Here is a 25722-nt window from a genome sequence, read left to right as displayed (position 1 = left end):
AGAGTCCACTTTCTTGCATTTTTCCAGTTTTTAGAGTTCACCTGCATTCCTTGCCTTGTGGCCCATTTCCATCTTCAGAACCAGCAGCATCTGGTGGAATCTTCCTGGTTCTGATTTTTCCACTATTTATGACTCAGTGGTTACATGGGGCCCATATGGATAAACCAAAATAATCTCCTTATTTTAAGGTTATCTGATTAGTAACATAATTCCATCTGCAACTTTAGTTTTCTCCTGTTCTATAACATAACATATTCATAGATTTGGGGGATTAGGAAACCCCTTTGGGGACATTGTTTTACTTACAGTACTAGCTATACTTTCAAAAGTGTTTTTAATGGGGCATGACGGCACACACCTATAAGGCCAGCTACTTTGGAGGCTGAGGCGGGATGACTTCAGCCAAGGAGTTCAAATCCAGCCTAGGCAACATAGTGAGATCCTGCCTCAAAAAACCCAAAATAAAACTTTGTTTTGGCAAATTTTAGCAGTCTTTTAAGGAATGGTTATAATTTTTCTTTGACCTAACCCAACTCTATTGGGTTGCCCCATACTTTGCTCACAGATCAATGCACGTACTAATAGCACCAGTTCACTAGCAGCAGGTTCCTTGCCTGTAAGTTACCCGTATTGCTATCATGCTGTGCAAAATCCTTTCTTTCTTCTCAGGTAAATGCAAAGTCTATTTTTTCAATGAATATTGTTTTCAACAACTGCAGGCCCCTTGGGCAGCAGCTAGGAAAGTTTTATAGAGCTAAGACCTTGATGTGGGAGACCCCTTCTTCTCCACTCTTATTAAAGCCTGATTGAGTTTTAAATAGGGCTCACAGGGTTAAGTACTCTCACCATGGATATCCTATGTGTATTTACTAGATGATCAAGAAGTCCAGAACAACTGAAATGGCTCTGGAAAGCTTGCAGGAGCAACTGGCAGAGCTTCATCATTCTGAGTCGCTTCAACGAGCTAGAGAGCAGCATGAGAGCATTGTTATGGGCCTTACAAAGAAGTATGAAGAGCAAGTGTCATCCTTACAAAAGAAGTTGGATTCTACAGTTGCTGCACTTAAAGAACAGGTTGGGATGATTTCAGATGACCAACTACTATCAACAAGTAAAGTTGGTTATGTTTTATAACTGATATTTTGCAGTACTCATATAGAAATCTTGGATGTTTGCAGTAGGTGTTTGATTGTAAATGAAACTTAAAAGTTAATGATGTTTCAATCTATGAATAGATCCTGGAAGAATACTTTTGGAAACCCTTCTTCCTATAGAATTGGTTAGTACTTTCTCAATTTTCATTTTACTAGTCTTTTATCTGTAGAGTATTTATGTGTGTTCATCACATTGCCCTAGAATAAGTCCAGCATGAAAGAAATGAGTGCTGGAGGCTGGCCAGAACCTGAGAGTTTGTCCTTAGAGCTTAACCAGGGTCTCTCAGCATTTGATAGAGTGTTGAGAAATGGTCAACACTTTGATAGAGTCAGTAGAGTGTTGAGAAATGGTCCTTGGGAGTAGAGTTAATTTTGAGAATACAGTTTGAGCAATTCTAACCTGAAAATCTGAATTCCAGAATGTTCCATATAGTTGACGTGACAGCTCAAGTGGAAAGTTCCAACCTAACCTCATGTAATAGGTTGCAGTCAAAATGCATATGCACTAAAATATCCTTAAAATTCCCTTCAGGCTGTGTGTAAGTGTATAAGAAATGTAAGTGAATTTCATATTTAGACTTGTACCACGTGCACAAATACCCGATTACATATATGCAGATATTCCAGAATTGAAACATTTCAGGTAAGGGATACTCAACCTGTAGTGTAATGTATAAAATAGAGAAGAAAATCTCATCTAAACTCCATGGATATTTGAAGCTTGAGCTTATTTCACAGGGATTATTTATTATTTTTGCTCAAAAAGGAATAAAATATTATAGGCTGAGGTGAGTTAGGTGGCGGGTTTACTTGTACTCCAAAATGTTTATTAATCATTTGAATAAAATTTCAGAATGCATTTATCCTAATGCAATTTCAGAATTAATTTAACCCAAGGGAAGAGGAGAAGAAACAAACTTGCAGGAGTATGGAAGCATCATACCTAAAATGATTCCTGATTTGGGTTATTTCTGATTTATATAGGACTCTAACTTTCCCATGCTTTTCAATGGTTATATATAAGACTACATTATTGGTAGTACTAATTGTTTATATACAGTTTTATGTGTAACTATGAGTTCTTGCTAGATTTGTTTTACCAATTATGTTTTTATTTTATATAGAAAGATATTATGAATTTGATTATATGGAGGATATACAGGAGTGGAGAAAGATGAAGACTGTGCCAAATTATTGAAAAGTCTATTTCATAGACTATTTAAACAAATATAATTGGATATTTATTAATTTTATTTAAAAACTGCCATCTATTTAATTATTTATTAATTTTGGCCCAATGTAGTGTAGTAGAATTAAAGTGAAAATGGTCATTGATAGATGTTAGGAGAAGAGTGGAGTGTGGTGTCTCTTCCATGTTAGGTTATTTGAAGCTCTATGTTCTCTGTTGACTTTGACATAGTTACATTGGGGACAGGCTAGAAGGAATTTATAGTACGTTCTGCCCTGTACTACTACATTCTTTATTTTCATCATCCACTCTCTTCCTTAACCTTCAACTAGCTGACAGGAAAAAGTCTTCATTCTCTTTTGAGTAGGCTTTCAGACTCCAAAAGGTGTTGATTAAGGTCTTTCCCACTGTTACCCTTCATGACTGGTATTATTTTTTAACAGAGCATGTCACTGGTGTTAGAATTAACATATAATTGCACATTTGCTTAACAAGGTGATGATTCCAAAGGGGCTATGGTTGGTTGTTTCTGGGAATGTTTTTATGGTATCCTTTCTGTGCTGTCAAATTGTTATCTATTGGGTTAGCAGTACTTATTATCTCAGAATCCAAATTGAGATTCCTGATTAGGTAAGTGCTATAAAATCAACCAGGAGCCAGGGAGATGTGTGGGAGACCAACCTCGTATAAGGCTGGGTTAACTCCCCTGCTGGGCGATGTGGCATCAGGCACCCATCCTGCTAGACTGTCCTGCTCTTCTAGGGTTCCAGTGACTTGTGTCTTCCTGCCCAGGCTAGTTTTCCTTACTGCCCCATGGGTAGAGCTATGTTCACCTGTTTCTTTGTAATATAACCCCTTGCCCTGTTTAGGATAGAATCTTCCATGGAAGTGCCTTGTGTGTGTCCCCCTCTCTTACTGTGCCTTTGGGTGTGGCCTACCCAGATGTCAGTCAACCTGCTGACAGTGGACATCATGAAGATAGACTCAGCCCCCTGAAACCTGATCCCTTGCCTCATTTGAATAGCTTCTCCTCAATAAAAGGGATCAGCAAGTGCTCTCTCTCTCTCTCTGTCTTCCTTCGGACCCTTAAGGTCAGAGGAACCGTCACAGCGACCCCAAAGAAAAAGATATTTGTGTCTCTTGTGTGGTTATTTTGCGCACCCCAGTTAGCCCAGTTCAACTAGAGTAACCCCTGAGCCTTTTAGTCGTGAACAGAAACCCGGCAGAGATGTCTTGAAATTAGAAAAATGCATGAGTATGTTCTCTACAGAGTTAATTTAGAATTTCTTACATAACTGATAACTATCCATACATACTACATTTTGCCCTTCTTTTTTTTTTTAACAAATTTACCAAAGAGATATAAAATATTCCCTTTCATCTAACTCTTTCTCCAGTATACATAAAAAATAAAACAACTCTTGGAAAATAGTGGTAAGGTACTGGATAATTTACCTTGTTGAAATTGAGTAAATAGCTAGATTTACTCCACTAGCTAGATTGAATGGCTCTTATGTAATCATGCATAACTGTTCCTGTATACTGTATGTACACAGTGTTAAGAGTAGATGTTCACACATAGTAAGTTTTGCTAGTTACAGAGGTTTGTAACCTTCTAAGACAGTCCATGACTAAGCTCCAGGGAGTCTATGAATCCTCTGAAATGATGGGTAAGATTTTCTATTGGGGTGAGAGTGCACAATTTTGTGGAAAAGACCTATCACCTTTTTAAGATAGAAAATTTCTAAGAGGTCCATGCTTCTCTTGCAAAAGATTGAAAATTCTTGCTTCATAAAGATATTGTTCTTAGTGGGAATGAACAACTAAATTGTAAATGAATCCTATTATCTCATCTATTCAACAGCCTTTTCCTGAACAACTAAACATATAAGTTGTAAACAGGCTTATGTAAGTTAAATTATGTGTATGTGCATATATAATTTTTTTGAGCAGTTTTAGGTTTATACCAAAGTTGAGTGGAAATAACAGCATTTCCCATAGTCCCTATTTCCCCACATATACATAATCTGTTCCATTATTAATATCTTGCACTAGAGAGTGATATATGGAATTTTCCATGTAAACTTTAGTGTTATTCAGTTTTTTAGTATCCACAAAATAATTAGCTGGGATTTTGATTAGGTTTGCGTTGAATCTGTAGGTAAAAATTGGAAAAAAAGTGACATCCTGACAATATTGGGTATTTCTTTCATGAACATGGAATACTGTTCATATATTTAGTTCTTCATTGATTTCTTTCACCAGAGTGTTGTAGTTTTAAAGAACTTTTATATATTTTAGATTTATATGTATTTCATGTTTTGGGGATGCTAATATAAATGATATTGTTTTAAATATTTAATTTAAGTTCTACTTGCTCATTATTGGTATATAGAAAAACAATTGACTTTTTTGGATTAACCTTGGATTCTACAAACTTGCTATAATCACTTATTAGTACCAGGATGGTCATATTGTCTATGGGTAAATATTTTTTTTCATCCTTCCCAATCTGTGTACTTTTTATTTCCTTTTATTGTTTTATTGCATTGAGTAGAATTTCTAGTATGATGTTGAAAAGCAGTGATCAGAGGGTCATCCTTGCCTTTTTCCTGATCTTTGTGGGAAAACTTCAAGTTTTCACTGTTAGGTTTAGTTTTAGTGTTTTTTTTTTTTTTTTTTTAATCAGATGAAGACGTTCTTCTTAATCAAGTTTGTTGGTTTTTAAGTCATGAATTGGTATTTAATCATTTTGAAAGACAGAATTCTCTAATTCCATGTGATGGGAGGGATAACACTCTGTAAGAGAGTTGGGGTTTTTTGAATGTCTGTAACTAGTATATTTTGAGAAATATGTATCTTGTAAAATAATATCATTTAATATTTTCCTTAAGATATCATTCTGTGTAGAAAAGATTGTATACATGTACAAACAACATGTACAATTCTTTTTTATTTTGACTGAGTTCCTCTTAAGTTTTTTTTAGTGTAAGAGAAAAGATGGGAAGAAATGGTTTCCTTAGAGCTCATGGAGTTTCTGTAATGACAAAGAATGGGAGAGGGAACTATTTCCTAATAGTGATTATGTCCTGTACTGTCTCCTCCCAACTTTACTTTACCTCCTCCCATTTGTAGAAGTATCATATTAAGATCTCTTGATTATCTCCTTGATGGTATATTACCTTTCTTTAAGCTGGTGGAGCTTTAGAACTGTGCTTCTCAACATGGCCTGGGAATCAGCAGCAGTATGCCAAGAGGTTTGCAGTGCTGAATAAACATGGACAAGTTTCTAGAAGCTTCATTTTACTAAAAAATTTGGTAGAAAATTTTTAAAGCAAACACAGCTACATTATGAAATAGCACACAAAATTTACATGAATTTTTAAAGTAAAATGAGAGCTTTTAGAATCCTTTTCCTATGTTTAGGAAACTTCTGTTAGTTTCTTTTTGGGATGTACTTATGTATTCTTAAAGCATTTTTGGGCTTTAGGTTATTCTGTGGATCTGGCACCAAAGGCCTTCCTTCTCTCTGCTTCAAAGCCCCTTCTTGATATTCTCTTCTCTCTGCTTCAAAGCCCCTTCTTGATATTCTCTTAACTACTTGTTTTTTTTTTTTTCTCTCTTTCAAGAATTTCAATCAACTATCTATATCTATTCCGATGTCTCTTGGTGTTCTGCCATTTGCCTGAAATTCAGCCAAGGTAGCCATTTTTTTAATGAGGTGATGATTTCTTCTACCTGGGTTTTGGATTTCCATGGCTTGTACTCCCAAGCACATTTTCTTTTTGGAGAAATTTGAGTGTATTGTTTATATATTCTGTATTATTTATACATCCCCATACACATACACTCACCCTCATTTACCCTCTCTGGTTTTTCATTGTCATTCAGTTTTTAAATGCTTACTGTAATAGCTACTGTATATAAGGCACAGTAGAGGCATCTTCAAGGAGAAAATTAAGGAAATAAGACATATAACAGGAAGAAAAAGAAGCATAAGAGAGAAACAGATCAAGTTTTTAAAAAGTTCAGAGAAGGGAAAGATTATTTTTGGCTGTCCTGAACAGAGCGAGCTTTTGGCTGCTCAGAGTAGAGTGTGTTTCCATGTGTTTATCTGTATCCTTACTGTCCTAGGATACAAATTTCATGATTCAAACTGGTCTGCCTAAATATGTATACATATACTTAAACTGGTAGCATAAAATGCAGAGAAGAATTGTAATTCGTTTCCTGTGGCATAAATAAAATCTAACTTTAGAATACATTGTTTTGTGATTTTGTGAATGTGGAGTAGAAGGGGATTTTAGGAATCACCTTTATCAGCATAATTACGAAAGAAGCCAACTGAGATATTGAGCCTAAGATCATACAAGTTTTTTCTTTTGACTCCCAGTCTTGCGCACTTAGCCCCCAAAAAGTGATGCTGCAATGTGATAAGTATATATTTGATTTAAAATCTGACAATGTATCAAAATTTCAGTCTAATATTTCTTAAAATTGATCCTTAAAATGACTTCTTGAACCCTTTTTCTATGTAGGAAGATATTTGTTCTCATTTGAAAGATCACGTGAAACAACTGGAAAGGAGTCAAGAAGCTGCCAAATTAGAAAAAACTGAGATCATTAATAGGTTGACGAAGAGTCTGGAAGAGAGTCAGGGGCAGTGTGCCCAGTTGTTGCAGTCAGGTGGGTGCCTTGTTGGGCTACTATCTCCCCAGAAGCCCAGTGTAATGTTTAGAGAGAACACAGTAGGAACCATGGTTGATAAAAACCCAGAAAATGTCAACAGAGAAGACAACCAGTGACAAATTTCTTTTTAAAAAAATATTGTTATATAGGTATAAAGGCACAGATCATTTTTATTAGATAATTTTGAAAATGCTGACAAGTGTATTGAATGGAAAAACCAATAATCCTACTACTCAGGGATAAAAATTATTAATGTTTGAATGTATTATTCCTTCAAAATAAATGAATACATATGCATAGGTAATGCCCTGCTTCTGTTTATAGTACATTTCTGAAAATATACTAAAGCCTAATATGTACAATTCAACAATAAAGTATATAAAGTGAATTCTGTTTCTGAAAACTAAAATAATTATAAAATCTCATTATATTTTGCTTTTTGTAAACCCAATATTTGATGATAATGTATAGTTCTGTCCTTTTGAATAACTTCTTCAGTTTTTTTCCTCTCACAATGGAATAGCCACTTAACCTGATCATTGAAGCCAGAGAGTTAACATTTTTGTTGTTCTTAAGATTTCTAGAATGGTCTCTTGGTATTAAGTTTGAGACATTGGCTTCCTGTCCTTTTAATGCTAGCAATAGTTTTATTCCTTGTTTTTTTCCTTATAAAATTATTTTAGGGTAAAGCAATAAAATAATTGTCCATTTGTCTGCATACAGACAAAACAGCCCATTTTCTGGTGAACAGCTCACACTATGAACAAAAGTCAATGGTTATTCATTAAATGAAATCTGAAATTCCTACTTTGGCTATGAAGGGCACTTGAGACTTTTGGGTATGATATGGAAAAGGTTGGTTTACTCACAGCTTGAAAGCACTGAGGTCAAGGACTGACTGTGTATATGCATATGTATATTTATTTAGGTGGGAAAAAAATTGGATCAGATTTTAGGTCCCCCTTCCTGTGTAGTTATGTATCCATTTTTCTCACTTGGCATTACTTGGTGAGCTCTTTTCCTGGCCATTAAAGGATTTCACAGTATGATTTCCTTTAAATGCATAATACGCCATGATTACTTTGCTTAGTAATTTCCCAGATGGTCATTTTCTTTTGAGGAAACCCAATAAAATCTCTTTAAATGGGTATCTCCCCTAGTACATTTAACATATTAGTTTGCTAAAGTTTCAGGAAGCACAACCTTAATATACTTTTTCCACATATAGAGGTGGAAGTGGTAGAAATAAAAACAATTAGAAAAAAGCTAAAAGCAGGAAGATGTAGTTTTCTTAGTGGATAGTAGAAATGGATAGAAATGAATTCCACGGGATTTTTTTTTTCTTTCTGTGATTTAGAATGTTTTACTCCTGTTAAAAGACTTCTGGAGTGCTAGTGTTTGTAGATGTGGCTGATTTGATTTATAACAAGGTCACAGTAACCTACACCTTTGGCTCCCCAAGGACATATGGGGCCATATGAGATCTTTGCAAAGTCTGCCAAGGTCCCTATTCCTTGAGGGTAATAAAACAGAACTGCACCTTCCATAGCACAGTGGATTCAAGTTCTTTGGACCACACGTACTTTTCTCCCTTTCATTTAGCATATCCTGTGATTTTTTTCCTCTGCAGGCTCAATACAGGAAGTGGCTCAGCTACGGCTCCAGCTGCAGCAAGCACAAAAGGCACACACTATAAGCGAGAACATGAACAAGGCTTTGCAAGTGAGTATTGCAGCTTGGAAGAGACTTTCTGGGTAGCTGCATTAGGCAGTGATTACATCACCTTTTTGAAGTTTAGATTACTCTGTGATAGAGGTGGCTGGACCCTTTTCTTGCCAGCCTATAGAAGCTGTTCATAGTCTTACCCACACCATTTGGTCTCCAAGCCCAGGTCTGTCTTACTGCAGAGCCAGGGCCCTGCCATCTCCTTCATATGTCCTCCTTCATGCCTCCTTATATCTGGAGGTGTATTCCAGAGAAAAGTTTAGGTACAAGTATGGGAAATTTCTTTCTTTTTTTTTTTTTTTTTGGTACCAGTAGGTACTACTGTCCTACATCTCCAGCTCTTTTTTAGTTTTTTTAAATTTTGAGACAGATTCTTTCTAAGTTCCTTAGGGCCTCCCTAAATTGCTAAGGCTGGCTTTTAACTTGCAGTCCTCCTGCCTCAGCCTTCTGAGCTGTTAGGATTACAGGCATATATCACCATGCCCAGTTAAGTGTGGGGAATTCTTAATTTGACTGCAGTTTTTTTCACATCCTCCTTAAGTACTACTCACATTTTCCACTGAACAGACAAGAAACACTGGAGAGGAGTTCCAGTGTTACCTCCACTGAAAGAAGTATTTTGCTTTTTTGCCACTGGCAGGTGAAAGTATAATAGGTTCTTGGCAACCCACCTACTTTGTCCTCTGCTCTAGTAAGCCGGAGACACTGCCATCAGCATCTCAGCTCAAGAGATGCTTTTCATGTAGGACAAAATGTTAGCAAGAGACGTCCTAGAGAAATAAGACGAATGTTTTCTCATTCATTCGTTTATGTATTCATTCAGTTTTCTTAAAAACCTTATATATATATGTCTTAATTATAATGCATGGTAATAATGTACTTGAAGAAGTTTTTCTGCCTTCTTTTGATCCTTAAAATAAATTTTGATACAGATATAATGGCTGATTATAGGAAAATAATAGAAATTATTTTCACCAATTTGTGTCTTCATACATGTACTTTGGATAATGATGTCCATCACATTCCACCATCCTTGCTAACCCCCTGTCCCCTCCCTTCCCTCTGCCCTATCTAAAGTTCGACTATTCCTCACATGCTCCCCCTCCCTACCCCACTATGATATACAACTAGAGATATGAAAAATTGTGCTATATATGTGTAATAAGAATTGTAATGCATTCTGCTGTTATTTATTTTTAAAAAATCAATTAAAAATTTTTTTAAAGGGTAATTTAATCAGACAATGTTAAGCACTTAATAAAAATCAAGATCTATTACAAAAAAATTATTTTCAATAATTTTGTGTTGCAGGAGGAATTAACAGAACTAAAAGATGAAATTTCTCTCTATGAATCTGCTGCAAAACTAGGAATACCTCCAAATGACTCAGAAGGAGAATTAAATATAGAACTCACTGAATCATATGTGGATTTGGGTATTAAAAAAGTCAACTGGAAAAAATCCAAAGTTAACAGGTATTGAGAGAATGTTTTAGTTTACTGTAGAACTTACGTTAATAAAGTTGGTATTGCATGGTAAACAAGTGGCAGCAGGCAAGAAACGATGAGATGAATAGGGGTTCTGAATATGGAACGGTATGTTTTATGTGTAGTCTGAAATCGAGATGAACAAACTTAATGTATTGGTACTGTAGTGTCTTCAACACTCAAACATATCACTTTCAAAAAGGTAAAAAGTGACTAATGTAGTTAAAGGACACAGAGTAAATTCTAAAGCTGAGATTATCTGTTTTAACTATTAGTGTGAGGGCATATTATTTTTATATATTAACCCTGTGTGTTGAAAGTGGATAACCTTACATTTGTTAATGGTATATGATAAAAGAAGCACTGCTTTTTTTTTCCCTTGGAACCTCACTGTGACCTTACTCTTAAAATAGGGATTCTTTTTTAAAAATAGGTTCTTTTTAATAATACATGACAGCTGAATAATCTATTCTGACATAATTATAAAAGCATGGAATATGTTTTGTTCTAATTCAGTCCCTAGTACCTTTACCCCACCTCCCCATCTCCCACTCTCTTCCCTCTACTCTGCTGATCCTTCTGCCATTTACTTGTAGGGAGTTTGTCTTCTACTACTGCTTTATACAGATACTTTTAGCAATCTCACAGAATGCAGTACTTTGTCTTTTTTCCAGGAAGGGATGGGAGAGGGGTGGTGGTGGTAGAAGAGGAAGCATTAGACATTTACAGGATGAATGAATGAGACTTTTATTCATTCACACTGTTGAGACACTTGCTACATGGAAGGTGCTATGTAAGGCTTCGGGAATAGAGGCAAAAAATGAGTTAGAAACACATTTTATGTGTTCAGGAAGAAGGTGACATACCCATAAGCAACTAAGTGCTATGTGTCCATGCATGGGATTGGGGGTACTTATCCATTCCCTCTATTGGTTAGGTTAGGGATGAGATATGAGGTGTTGGGAAGAGGTTGCATTTAAGCTAAGGAAAGCTTTTCTTGAATACAGTTGTCTCTCATCACCACTTTCTGGTTTATAGTTTAAGACTGAGTTTACCATCATGATAATATTATTTTTCAGTGAGACCATTTAATTCATGTCTCAGATATGTGTTTCAGATATTTTGCAAGTAAATACAAACAAATCTCTTGAAGAATTTGCTCATTAGTTTTTTTAGAGTTTGTATATTTTAATATGGCAATTTCCGTTTTTTTAGAATGGTAAGATGCAGTTCAGCAAAATGAAATCTAAAGCGATCAGGTGAATTGTGAAAAATATTATTTTAATATGCCTCCACTTATCTGGAAGCCTGACTTCAGGAACTCTTGTGTGTATAGAACACAGCTACAATCTGTAAGGAAACAAGAAAATAGCGGAACTAGATTATGCAATGTATATATTAGGAGCCACCTTCAAGCTTGTTTCTCAGGGCCATATTGACTTAGATTTATTCAGATAAATTATCTGATTTCCTGACTACAGTGTGTAGCTGGGGCAGGGGCTGGGGGCAGAGAAGTTCTGTCAGTTCCTGAGCTAGGCAGCTCAGACTTAGCAAGAAGAGAAATAAGGAAACCCAAGAGGCTGGATTTGCTGACCATCAGGGCATATAGCCTCACACATTATCCACACAGGTTCTATCCACATCAGAATGTCCACAATAATGGTCCCATGTTGAAGAAAGGCTTCCACTTTGATTTGTTTGTTAAAACAGAAGAGGAGTGTGCTTCATAGTTTTAAGACAGATTTACATAAAAATGTGAAGTTAAATATAGTTGTCTGGAAAACTCACTGCCTTGAATGCCTCATTACCTATCAGTGCCAGATTAATTCTAAGGGGCTAGTGAAAGAGCATGGACTTTAGATCCAGACTGTTTTGAACCATAGTTTTGCCATTTATTACCAGCTTTATGATCCTAGGCATAAAACTGGTAATAATACCTTTTTCTGAGTGTGTGCTTATCAAGCTTGATATCCTTTGGAAGTTAAAGTGAATATTAAGGTAGATAATGAATATAAGAACCTCATGTAATATGTTCTGGCACAGATTGGGCACTTAAAATAGTAGCTATTACTGTTATTATGTAATAGATGATTAGTTAAAATATGCCCTGCATCATGTTTTAATTGAATACATACTTGAGCTAAAGTTTTTGATCCTCAGTCTTGTGACAAATGTTGGATCCAATCTCATCACGTTAGAAATGGGGAAAACTGGAGCCCAGGGAGTTAAGCACCTTTGTTCAAGAAGATGCTTAATTAGCAGCAGAACCAGTACTTGAGCCCCGAATTCCTGAGGCCAGGCCCAGTTTTACATTTTTTTATGTTTATGAGACAGTTAAACCTTTTTGCCTTAGAGTTCATTTTTATTTACATCTTTTATTTTTGTGGATTAAAGATGTAGTTCATGCCAAAAAAAGTTTTTCTCCAATTTGTTATTACCTTGAGTTTGTGTCATGGCCTGGAAACTGGGTAAATAGTACATTACATGTATGTTTATCTTTTTACAAAATTTATTTTGTTATGAGGTCTACTAAAATCTAGTCGACTGCATTTGTACTTTTTAGTTGGTTAGCACTCATAGCCACAATCCTCTAGTGATTTTAAAGCATGTTCCTATAGATAATAAATCTGAGACATCACATCAGGACAGACACATTAAACAGGTAAGTGGAGAACAACTGAAGCAGGCTGGTTAGTCATTGAGTTCATTGAGAAGACATCCAATGAAATGCAGCATAAGGGAAGAAACATTCAGCTTCTAGTCATCCCTCACACCAGTGTTAACAGATGATAATTGTGCTTTGAAAAAACTACAAATAATTATTTTCAGATCAAATTTAAAGGGCATAGGTGAGAAGAGATTTGTACCTTTCCTTTGGGTGAACTGTGTGATTCTTAAAATAAGAGGAAGCAGCAGTTTTCCCAATATTGAGAATTTTAGGTTGACTTGAGCTACCTTCAAATCACTTACCCAAATAGTAGTGGCTCCAGCTTGTATTACCAACACCACCTCCCTTAAGCTACTGACTAGTAAATTTTAAGGGCTTAACCTCAGTGTTCTATTTTACGTTCATGGAATTTGAGTAGCTAAATCTGCATGCAGCTTGCAGACAGCTTCCTCTCTCTCTTATTATAGTTGGCTGCTAAGCTCAAATAATAAACATTTAACAAGTGGAATGCCTTTTCCCTTTGGTCTTCGCAGCAGGCTTCATAAGGGACTACAGTTTATTTGAATTTAAGGGAACCAACGTCCATAGGGCTTTAATAGTAAGCCTAAATGAAGAACTGGTCCCCACCACTGGCTCTTTCCCTTTTGAGGAAAAAAGAGAAAATTATTTTAGCAAGCACTTTCTCTGCTAACTTGGCTCCCTCTAGAAGTACAGGATGTGCTATTTCAGTGGTCAACATTTAGTCAGAAAAGAAATGAGGGAGGCATAATTTTTTAACTGAGCAAAATAAATACTGTACTTATAATTCACCACATAGCATAGCACAGGAAAATACAATGTCATGTGTTTAATATTGTATTTCTTACATAATTATATTTCTAATTCTTATAATTATTATGTCTTCTATTTCTACATAGAAATATAGTGGTTTAAATATAGTGGATTTCATGTAGTGGTTTAAATAGGTGAGATCTTCTATACACAAACATAGTTACGTAATATGTATTGCATATACAAAAACTACCTATATATATCACAGGGAACTTCTTTTATAATTTTAAAAACTCTACAAAATATTATTCCTTCTCTCTTTTTCTATACATACAAAATATTCTAACATTTTATTTGGAATCATCTGAAAACTGAAGACTAGTAAAAATTTTGACTCAGATCCTATAATTTTTAAAAAAATACTTTTTAGAACAGCTTGGGTTTACAAAAAAAAATTACATCATGGGGAGAGTTCCTATATATGCAGCTCCCATTTTTGCCTACTAACATCTTACATTGACCTGGTACATTTGTTAAAGTTAATTGATATTGATGCATTATTATTAACTAATGTTTATAGTTTATTTAGATGTTCTTAGTTTTTACCCAGTGTCCAATTTCTCAGGATCTCATCCAGGTACCACATTACATTTAGGAGTCATGTTTCCATATATTCTTCTTGACTTCTTTTGTTTTAATGATATTGACTGTTTTGAGGAATATTATTCAGGAATATTGGAATTTGATATTTTTCTCATGATTATATTTTTCTCATGGTTTCTATAGAAAACCACAGAGATGAGATTCCATTTTAGTTTCTTCATATTAAAGGTGTACACTATCAACTACTACTTTCCAAAAGTAACTTTCTCCTCCATTGGGGAAAAATTAGAAATACAGATTAAGAAAAAAGTAAAATCACCCATAATATTACCTCATTTTGTGTGAAGAAAACCACTGTTAACACTTTATCTAACTTCCATGTTATCTGCTTTGCGTGTTTCCAAAAAATAATATTGAATATACTGTTTTATGATATGCTTTAACTTAGTACATTGAAATCTTTTAATGTTAGTCAATATTGTTATATATAATTTTTAATGGATATATAGATTCATGAACCATATTTTAGTTTGTAGTATAATATTGTTTAAAAATTTTTATTATAAGTAATTCAGTATCATTATTACAATCATCTTTGTATTCAAATCTTTATTCACATCTTTATTTCCACAAGATGTAGAATTATTGCCAAAGGGTTTTCACATAGTTAAGGATTTTGTCAGATGTTGCCAAACAGTCCTAACGTTTACATATTACCTATATTGTGTGGCAGTACCTATTTCTCTGCACCCTAACCATTGCTTAAAGTTATCACTTTTCCTGTTTAAAATTGTATGTCCTACATTATTAGATCTATCACTCTTTTCCTTTATAATTTCTTCATGTTTAAAAAGGTGCTTTCTGTAGTTTTATTTTACTTTTTAAACACTTAAAACTGTGAAATATAACCCAGAGAGTGCATGAAACATGAGTGTAGAGTTTAACAAGGTATTTGAAAGTGAATGCTCATGGGATCACCACCAAGGTCAAGAAATAAACAGTGCCAGTTGCTGTGTGCGTTCCTCTTTCCGTCCGTAACCTTGAGAATTAAGTGCTATCTAAACTTCTGTTCCTTTTCTTGTTTTTCCTTATTCTTTAAATACCCAATTTTTCTCACCTACAGATTATTAGACATGCCTTCATATTAAAGGAAGCCATGTATTGGTATTTTTATAGCTTTATTGAGATATTTTTATATACCATAAGTCAACCATTTAAAGTATTTTTAGTATATTCACAGAGCTGTGTAATCACCACCACAACCTAATTTTAGAACATTTCAATGTCCCAAAAAGAAACCCCCATACCTATTGCTAGTCATTCCATATTACCTCTTCTTGCCTCCACAGTTCCAGTCCACCACTACTTTCTGTCTTTATGTATTTTCCCACTCTATATATTTCACATAGAGTTATATAACATGTGGTCTTTTGTGATTGGCTTCTTTTAGTTAGCCTAATGTTTTCAAGGTTTGTCGATGTTGTACATGTATCAGTACTTCATTCCATTTTGTAGCCTGATAATATTCCATTATGTGGATATGCCACATTTCATTTATCCATTCATCTGCTATTGGATATTTATTTAGGTTGTTTCTACTTTTTTTCAATTACTAATCATGGTGCTATCAACATATATGTTCAGAATTTCATGTGGACATATGTTTTCATATATATTGTAATATATGAGTGGAATTTCTTAGTTGTGTGGTAACTATGTCTATCATTTTGGGGGACCATCAAACTGTTTTGCAAAGTGTCTTCACCATTTTATGTTTCCTTCATCAATGTACAAAAGTTTCAGTTTTACCATTTCCTCACCAATACTTGTTTTCCCTTTAAAAAAATATATATATATATTTAGCGATAGATAGATAGATAGTATGCTCCTTCAGGTAAGTGTGAAATGGTATCTCATTGTGGTTTTGATTTGATAGTTAATGATGTTGAATATCTTCATATGTTCATTGGCTATTTGTGTATCTTATTTGGAGAAATGTCTATTCAAATCATTTGCCTTTTGGATTGTCTTTTTATTATTTTAGTTTTAAGAGTTGTTTGACTATTTTGAATACAGGTGCCTTGTCAGATACGTGATTTGCAAATATTTTTTCCTATTCTGAGTTGTTTTTTTTTTTTTTCACTTTCTTGATAGCATCCCTTTGATCCTAAGAAGTCCTTAATTTTATGAAATCCAACTTACTTGTATTTTACTTTGGTTGCTTGTGCATTGAGTATCATACTTAAGAAATCTTTCTATAATCCAAGATCCTAAAAATTTGTATCTATCTTCTGTTCCAAGAGTTTTATCTTTTGCATTAGGTTTGGGATCCATTGTGAGTTAAGTTTTATATATGGTATGAGCTAGGAATCCAACTTCATTCTTTTTTTGTGTGGATATCCAGAAGTCCCAGTATCATTTGTTAAAAAGACTATTTCCTTTTAAATTGTTTTTACACTCTTGTTGAAAATCAATTGAGTGTAGATGTGAGGATTTATTTCTGGGTTCTCAATTCTGTTCCATTGATCTATGTCTGTTCTTATGCTAGTACCATACTGTCTTGAGGTAAATTTTGTAGTATATTTTGAAACCAGGAAATGTGAGTTCCTCTAACTTTGTTCTTCTTTTTCAAATTTGTCTTGACTATTCTGGATTTCTTATTAATTCATTTCCATTTCAATTTTAGAATCGGTTTGTCAGTTTTTGCAGAGAAACAAGATTTTGATGGGGGCAACAATGAATCCATACATTGCCATCTTAACAATATTGTCTTCTGATTCCTGAATATGGGATGTTTTCCTATTTATTTAGATCTTTATTTCTTTGATTTATGTATTGTAGTTTTCAGTATATAGGCTGTGCTTCATTCATTTGTTAAGTTTATTCTCTGCTATTCTTTTTGTTTGATTATTTTCTTAGGTTTATTTCTGAGTGGTTTGTTAATAGTATATAGCAATACAGTTGATTTTTGTATATTGATCTTGTATATTATCACATTGCTGAACTTATTTACCAATTAAAATAATTTTCTTAGTGGATCCCTTGGATTTTTTTTTTATATTCAAGACCATGTTATCTGAATAAAAGAAATGATTTTACTTATTTCTGTCCAGTGTATATGGATGTATTCTTTCTTTTTCTTTTTTGACTAGTTGCTCTGGTTAGAATCTCTACAACACTGTCAAATAGAAATGATTGTGAATCTTCCATCATTCTTAATTCCAGCCTTCCACAAAGTCTTAGGGCATGGATGCAATGCATTGGTGACCTTTAGTCTGATTTCCAGTAGAATATTCATTGATATCAGCATTCTGATCATGGCTACTTAACTAATCTCTGTGACAGTCTAGCTCTTCCCTATTCTCTTCTTCTGAGCTCTTACCAGAATTGCCTATAGTGCTCTGCCTTCAGTATTTTAGATTTTTTTCTGGCCTCCTTCTCCAAACTCTTCTAGTCTCTTCCCATTACCCAGCTTCAGAACTATTTCCACATTTTCGGGTTGATTACTAGCAACCATCCCACCCCTATTAACAATTTTCTGTATTATTCTAGTAGATGTTACTATAACAAAGTACCTGAGACTGGATGACTTTATAAGAAGTTTATTTTTTTTAAAATCATAGTTCTGTAGGTTCAAGGTCAAGGGACTGAGTCTGGTGATGACCTTCTTGCTGGTAGAGTTCTGAGTTGGGTAGTGAGGGCTTCACATGGCAAGAGACAGTGCATGTATCTCTGGTCTCTCTCCTTCTCATAAAGCCACCAGTATTCTATCATGTGTCTTTCACCCTGATGACCTTATCTAATTCTGACCACGTCTCCAAAGGTCTACTTCTAAACTTGGGTTATGTTTTCACTCTCTTCATGATTCACATTGGGGTTAAACATCAACACATGAACACTTGGGAGACACACTCAAACTATATCTAAACCATAGCATGGTTTTAATTTTTATTTACATAGTGACTAATGATATTAAGCATCTTTGAATGTGCTTCACTTTTTTCTTCCTTTTTATTTCTTGATGTAGGCTCAGTTGTCATTTACATACATTGTTTGGTTGAGTAGGTTGAGTGTCATGTTGAAATAATTTGGACACTTAAAAAAATTGGATTGCTTTTCTAATTATTGGATTGTTTACCTAGTCCAGGATACATTTCCTTTATCTAATATGGGTTGTGAATATTTTCTCTCAGTTTTTGGTTTAACTTTTCATTTTCTTAATGGTGTGCTTTGAAAGTAGAAAGTCTTTACTAATTCTCCTGATTTGATCATTATATTTATATATATATATATATATATATATATATATATATATATATATAATACTGTACAGCATAAATATGTATGATTATTTTATGTCAATAAAAATTATATTCCTGGAAAAAAAGTTCAAGTTTTTATGAATTCCAGTTTATCATTTTTCTCTTGTATAGATTACAGCTTTCATGTCTTATAACTTTGTAACTCAATGTTATAAGCATTTTTGTTCAGTGATTTTCTAGAAGTTTGGTAGTTTTCTCTCTAATGTTTATGATCCATTATAAGTTAGTTTGTAAGTATGGTGTGAGGTAAGGATGCATATTTACTTTTTCTATACCCATATTCGGTTATCCAGCACCATTTGTCAGAAAAATATTTTCTTTCCCCCATTGAATTGCCTTAGTGTCTTTGTTAGATAATCAGTTGGCCACACGTGGGTGGACCTATTTCTGTTCTCTTTTTTCTGTTCCATTGATCTTTTTGCTAATACCAATCTTGATACTGTGGCTTCACAGTGAGTCTTGGAAAGGCTGGGAAAAGTCGTTCAACTTTGTTTTCTTCTTCAAGATTGCTTTGACTATTCCAAGTCCTTTGCATTTCAGAATTTTATAGCAAGTGTTAATTTCCACAAAAAAACTCATGAAATTTTAATCATGTTTGTGTTCAATCTAGAGGCCTATTTGGCTGGGTGTGGTGGTGCACCTGTATTTTCAGTAGCTTGGGAGGCAGAGGCAGGAGGATTGCAAGTTCGAAGCCAGCCTCAACAATTTGGCGAGGCCTTAAGATCTTTAATTTTTCTCAATAATAGTTTATGAGTTGTTAATGCTTTATAACTTTTTCAGTTTCTTTTCTGATTTCATTTTGGATAACTGCTGTTAAAATGCTGGATAATGTTTTCAGTGTAGAGATTTTCCATTGGTAGATGAATTTCACTTTATCCAGCAGAATTATCTTTAGCATTTTCTGTTTGTTTTTAAGAGCATGTCTGCTAGTGACAGATTTTATTTTCCTTATATTTGCTAATTATATAATTCTGGATCAAATATTCATTTATCTGAGCACTTGAAAGATATATTGATTCATTGGCATCAGTAGTTTCTGAAGAGAATTTTAGTTTATAAGATGGGGTTCACTGAGTGTCTTGAATATGTGAATCTATTATGTCCTTTACCAGATTTATAAAAATATCAACCGCTGTCTCTTGGAATACCTTTTTCCTCTTCTTTTGGTTCTCTCGTTACACATATTGGACCTTTGATTGTTACCCACAATTTCCTAAGACTTTGTTCATTTTTTAATTATTTTTTCTTTATCTTTTGTTTTTATTTTGGATAATTGTTTTATGCTTCTTTCCAAGTTTACTAGTTGTCTCCTATTGTATCTCTTCTAATGAGCCTAACCAGTGAGGTTCTTGTTTTTGTTTTGTTTTAAACTTCCAGATACTGTTATTTTTATTGATAAAATTTTCACTTCATACTTTATAGTTTTTCTGTTTCGAGAATTTCTGCTTTTTTTAAATTAATTTCAGGTATGCTTTCTTATGTTTTCTTTAACAAAACATAAGATAGAATAGCTTCTTTAAATATATTTATTTTATTTTTTTTAGAGACAGGGTCTCACTGAGTTGCTTAGGGCCCCACTGAGTTGCTGAGACTGTCTTTGAACTTACAATCCTTGCCTCAGCCTCCCGAGCCACTGGGATTACCGGCATGTGCCACCATACCTGGCTGCTTTAAATTTTAAAACTCCTTTGTGATAGTTCTAGCATTTGGATCATATATTGTCTTTTAAAATTGGTCACAATCTTGGTTAGTTGCATACTAAGTAATTTCAGATTGTATTCTAGGCATTGTGAATTTTATGTTGTATAGAAATGCCATGACCAGCGCTGCCAAACTAGCAGGTTCCAATGAGGGATGATAGGAGATTGGAAGAATAAAGACTCAGGTACTCAGATCTCGAAGATACACAGCTGGGATTGGGTAGAGCACTGCTCTCTGATAGAGAAGCAGGTCTAAAGAATTATGCTAATTATAATCTTTATTGTATATGTCTCATTAATTAGATTAAAGACTATGTAAGCATTATTCTTTGTATTCATGAAAGTTACCGAGTTAGCAACATCATGCATTTTATTCCTCAGTTACATTCTACAGTTGCAATGTGCAATGTTAGGAGCATTGTGTAGTTCTCAAGAAAATCCATTGTTTAAAGTTACTATTATATAGGCATGTTCAGGAGCAGCAGAGCTGGTGAAACATTGTGGTTGTCTTAGCAAGAGAATTCTTTCATTCCCAGGAGCTGTGTGCCTGAGAGCAAGGTAGAGGCTGATAAGACTCTAGCACAGAGCCTTTCCATAGAGGGCATTACCATAGCAACCGGGCATCCTGCACCTTTGCACAGAAACTTTCCCAGGTACCAAGCATGCCACAACCATGAAGTCATCAGGGTCCCCAATCTTAGACACTGGTCTCCCAATCACTGTCATCTCTCTCCACATAGAAACTTATGTGGGTGTTGTAAATCTCAATTGTCCAAGCCTTTGCCACATTAACTCCCTCAGGAGTTAGTCATCATGAAACCTGTGTGTGGCAGTTGTTTTCCAAATTGTTGTATGTTTGTTTGAGGGTCTGTTCTGTTCAAGTATAATTCAGAGCTTATATTGTGACTTGTGCAAGTTTATATACAGAATTCAGGATTGTTCACTCCAGTTCTCTCCTCAGAAGTCTTCCTGCACTCTTTACTGATTTTAGCAGTTTGATCTTTATGTGACATATGATGGTTTTCCTCATGTTTCTTCTGCCTGAGATTCATTTAGCTTGTACGTTTTATGGAATTTTAGTTTTCATCAAAGTAAGAAGATTTTGACCATTATTTTTTCAAATATTCTGTCCCCTTTCCCTCTCCTCTTCCGGGACTTCACTTGTACATGTTAGAAGACTTAATATGCTGTATATATTTCTGTTTCACTCTTCTGTTTTTAATTTTGTAGAGTTTTATTGCTGTGTTTTTTTGTTTTTAACTACAGAAAAATCTCTTCAATAGGTTTTCTGCATGTACTTCACAGAGAATACTTAATGATTTCTTTTTTCATTTTTGGATGTAAATTTATTTTATTCTAATGTCCTTTACTATGTATACATGGAAGTTGAATATAAATTAAATTAAGAGTAAGCATGCTTTCTATTCTTATTCAATATAAAAATCACACATAATTTCAAATGACAAATGTTTTATTGAAACCAAATGGCACTTTTTATATTTGTGTGCACTTTTTACTTTGTATTCACTAATCATTTCTTCTTTAGTGTAAAATATACTGTTAATCTCATCTAGTACATTTTTCATTTTAGGTATTGTCACTGTTGTCTTATAAGTCTAATTTGTTTTAATATCCTCTGTTGCTCTCATCATTTTCGTATTTTTCCTTATCTTTCTGGGACATATGGAATACATTTAATTAATTCTGTTGTATGTGTCATTGCTGATCAGTTTCTGTTGACTGTTTTTTTTTCCTGATTGTATTTCATATTTTCCTTCCTGCTTCTTTGCATGCCTGGTAAATTTTGATTGGATGCTACACATTTTGAGTTTTATGTTTCAGATGCTGGATTTTATTGTATTTTTAAAATACTTTTTTAGTTGTAGATGGACACAATATCTTTATTTATTTTTATGTTGTGCTGAGGACTGAACCCAGTGCCTCACATGTGCAAGGCACACGCTCTACCTCTGAGCCACAGCACCAGCCCCTATTGTATTTTTTAAATTGCACTTTCTTTGTGACACACTTACTTGGAATTCATTTCATTCTTTCAAGGGTTTGTTTATAGGCTTTGTCAGAGCATGCTTAGAGCACATTTTAATCTGGGGCTAATTTTGACCTTCTGCTAAGGCAATGTTTGATACCCGGTGAAACAGTACAATTTTCCACTATGGCTCAGTGGAATGCAACACATTCCTGCCCCTATTCTTTTGCTATGGTTCTTTCCCTGTCTACACACACTTATACACATAAGTTCTTTTTCTGTGTAACTCCTTTTTTTCCATATATATATTTTATATTTAAAATATTTTGTGTATGTAAAATATATATATTTTATACACACACACACATATATAATATGTTTCTGTATTATGCAACTCTTTTTTCCCCAATATTTTCTCCCCTCAAATTTTAGCTACTTCTGTTTCCGCAACTCTGAACTCTTTGTCTGTAACTTAATGAAATTACTGGGCTCTGTTTGAGTTTCCTCTCCATCACTATGCCCTGGAGACTTCAGGCAAAAAGTTGGGCAATCATGGGCCTCACTGTGTTTGTTTTCCTATCCTCAGAAATCACTATTCTTGCTGCCTGTTTAATGATTAAAAACCGTTGCTTTATCTATTTGATTGATTTTTTTTTTCCGTCTTAAAGAGGAAGCTAGATCTGGTCTTAGTTAATCTATTATGGCAAGGAACAGAATATCTCATCCCAGCCTTTAAGTTTATTGAAACTAAAATTGGGTTGAAATTAGCATGGTTTTTATTTCTGTGCTGTTTCAGGTGCATAGACATCCATTCAGGCTTGTGTTTCAGGAAGTTGAAAGAGATAACAGAAATTATAGGTTAGGGTAGCTAGTGTGTAGTATTGTTTTCCTCCTAATGTCCTTGTTGTTTCTCTTGAAACATGTATACAACATGCCATGTATCAAAAACACAAATGGAAGCCATGTCACATTTCTCATGTCCAGACTCCTTAGAGTGAAGTAGCAGAACTACACTTGCTTGAACTTATTTCTGTACATGGGGACACAGCACAAGTGACATTGTGTATGACAAAGTTTAAAATTGTTTGAAATATTAGTGTATAATTGTGTAGGTGACACAACATGGTCAGGGATGCCATTAGTACTTTGAAGGAGGAATCGTGCTTGCTTTGTTATCCAATTTAACCCACAATTTCTGCATTAGCTTAGTGCCACAGGAAGACCTGAGTGAAGAGCTTTCTAAAGATGAGGTCATCCTGAAGTTGAAAGCAGAAGTGCAGCGCCTGCTGGGGAGCAACTCATTGAAGCGTCATCTGGTGGCTCAGTTACAAAAGGACCTCAAGGACTGTCACCAGAAAATTGAAGATCTCCAAGAAGTGAAGAAAGATGACAGGAGCATCGAGATTGAGGTTTGTAGAGCCTAGAAGCTGTTTTGAAAAGATGTAATAAAGAAACTTTCTTGCTTTTTTTTGTTGAAAGGAAACCTTTGGCTGACAAGGATCATTTGACTTTAGAAGTAAAGTTTAAAGAGGAAATGCCACTTAAAGGAATGTATTTTCTGCTTACTCTTGTCACCTAGTAAATGAGATGCCAATTAGGTAAAATTTCTTTACCACAAATTTAAGGAAGCATTCTATGTAACAGGGTCTTGCACTTTCTTCAAGGTTAATTTATATAAGTAGTGCTTTAAAAATCTGATTTTTAATTGCTCAGTTGGTAGAGTGCTTGCCCTGCATGCACAAGGCCCTGGGTTTAATCCCTGGCACCACACACACAAAAAGAAAAGAAAAAGAAAAAAATCTGATTTTTTTCTGCACAGTGAAATCCTTTAGAATTTTGAATGTGAGATTTCCCTGATCCATATTCTTCTAACAAAAGTCACACTATACAAGAAAATAAACCATACAGTGGTGATACAGATGGAAGAAGCATAAAAGCAGATTCTGTGAGTCCTTGAATTCCACTTCTGTATTCTTCAGGCAGTACCCTTGCTTCATAGGTAAGGAAAATGAATCTGGGGGAGTCGGTGAGCCTTCTAAGGTAACAGAGTCAGTCTTAGGCAAATTGAAACTAAAACTTGACTGATAAATGGCCAAGGCTGCTTCCTTAGGGCCATGCTGTGTTCAGCCCACCTTTCCTTCACAAATCCTTATCTACCTATACCGCCAAGAGAAAGTGATACAGGAAACGCCTAATAATTAAGAAAGGGCAAGGGGGAAAGGAAGGACATGAAAGGATATTAAACTTCTGTATGTTCTAAAAGGAAATCTATTAAGAGAAAGAACACATCAGTTTAAAGTTTCTTGGCTATCTTTCTAAAGAGAACTGAGCAATCAAAATCCTCTCCTGGGTATTTCTAAGTATACATTCTAAGTTTCAAGAGGGCCAGCAAAACTATGGATTATTTGGCATGTTTCTTTTATGAACACTTGAATGATATGGATATTTGTTGCTTTATACATACTTTATAGTATATTTTTATGTTCATTTATAATCATCTTATATAGAACAATTTAAAGTCATTATGGAGTGTTGTATTTTTTTTGTTTTCATTTTATATGACTTCATAGCAGTAGTTTAATATTTAAAGCTGAATTTTCACTCAGGAATCTTATCTATAATAATAAAATTGTTCTGTACAAAACCCCAATAATACTGCTTTATGACTATTTTAGTCAGCTTTTTTTTTTTTTTGCCACCGTGACTAAAAGAACCCAACCAGAACAATTGTAGAGGAAGAAAAGTTTATTAGAGGGCTCAAGGTTTCAGAGGTCTTGGTCCATAGAAGGCCGGCTCCATTCCTCAGGGCTCAAAGTAAGGCAGAACATCCTGGCAGAAGAGTGTGGCAGAGGGAAGCAGCTCACGTGGTGATCAGTAAGCAGAGAGAGAGAGAAAGATCTCCATTCTGCAGATACAAATATATACCCAAAGCCACACACCAATTCCTGCCTCGTTCAGCTATATCTTGCCACTTCAGTTACCACTCAGTTAATTCCTATCAGGGCATTAAATCACTGATTGGGTTCAGACTCTTACAACCCAATCATTTCTCCTCTGAACCTTCTTGCATCGTCTCACATGTGAGCTCTTGGGGGACACCTCACATCCAAACCATAACAGTGACATTTCTAGGATAATATGGAATTGGGAGACTGCCCATACATAGCACTGGGCAGTGATGGGGAGCAGATCAAATATTATGCAATTCACTCCAATTGACCAACCGGGGCCAGTAAGGTAGATAGTGGTTAGAATATGGTAAAGGCCTTAGGTAAACCAGGCTGGCTTACTAGCAGCCATATCTACACTGAATTTTTTTGTGAACACAGAACTTTTTGTGTCTGATTCTCAATGAAGAGTTTTACCATACTTCAAGTTGTGGTTGAAGCTAAACTCTGATTCCAAAAGTATTGGAGAGGCAATGTTC

The 25722-nt window shown here is 34.7% G+C and overlaps 1 protein-coding gene across 8 annotated transcripts in view; it reads left to right on the top strand.

The window, feature by feature from the left end:
• Cep152 (centrosomal protein 152) overlaps nucleotides 1-25722 on the top strand; it is a 78280-nt gene that overhangs the window by 19534 nt on the left and 33024 nt on the right. For all 8 annotated transcript variants that reach the window (XM_046461628.1, XM_058584787.1, XM_058584785.1 and 5 more), the window contains 5 exons: nucleotides 874-1074; nucleotides 6882-7029; nucleotides 8663-8754; nucleotides 10069-10232; nucleotides 23500-23704. In XM_046461628.1, the coding sequence (XP_046317584.1) occupies nucleotides 874-1074; nucleotides 6882-7029; nucleotides 8663-8754; nucleotides 10069-10232; nucleotides 23500-23704 (810 nt within the window). The remainder of the gene's footprint in view (nucleotides 1-873; nucleotides 1075-6881; nucleotides 7030-8662; nucleotides 8755-10068; nucleotides 10233-23499; nucleotides 23705-25722) is intronic.

Source organism: Marmota monax, unplaced genomic scaffold (genome assembly GCF_021218885.2).
Source record: "Marmota monax isolate L192 unplaced genomic scaffold, Marmota_monax_Labrador192_F-V1.1 WCK01_AAM20220418_F8-fsc00001, whole genome shotgun sequence".
Classification (NCBI taxonomy): domain Eukaryota; kingdom Metazoa; phylum Chordata; class Mammalia; order Rodentia; family Sciuridae; genus Marmota; species Marmota monax.
The sequence above is the reverse complement of the archived record's forward strand: the minus strand, read 5'-3'. Positions and strand labels throughout refer to the sequence as shown.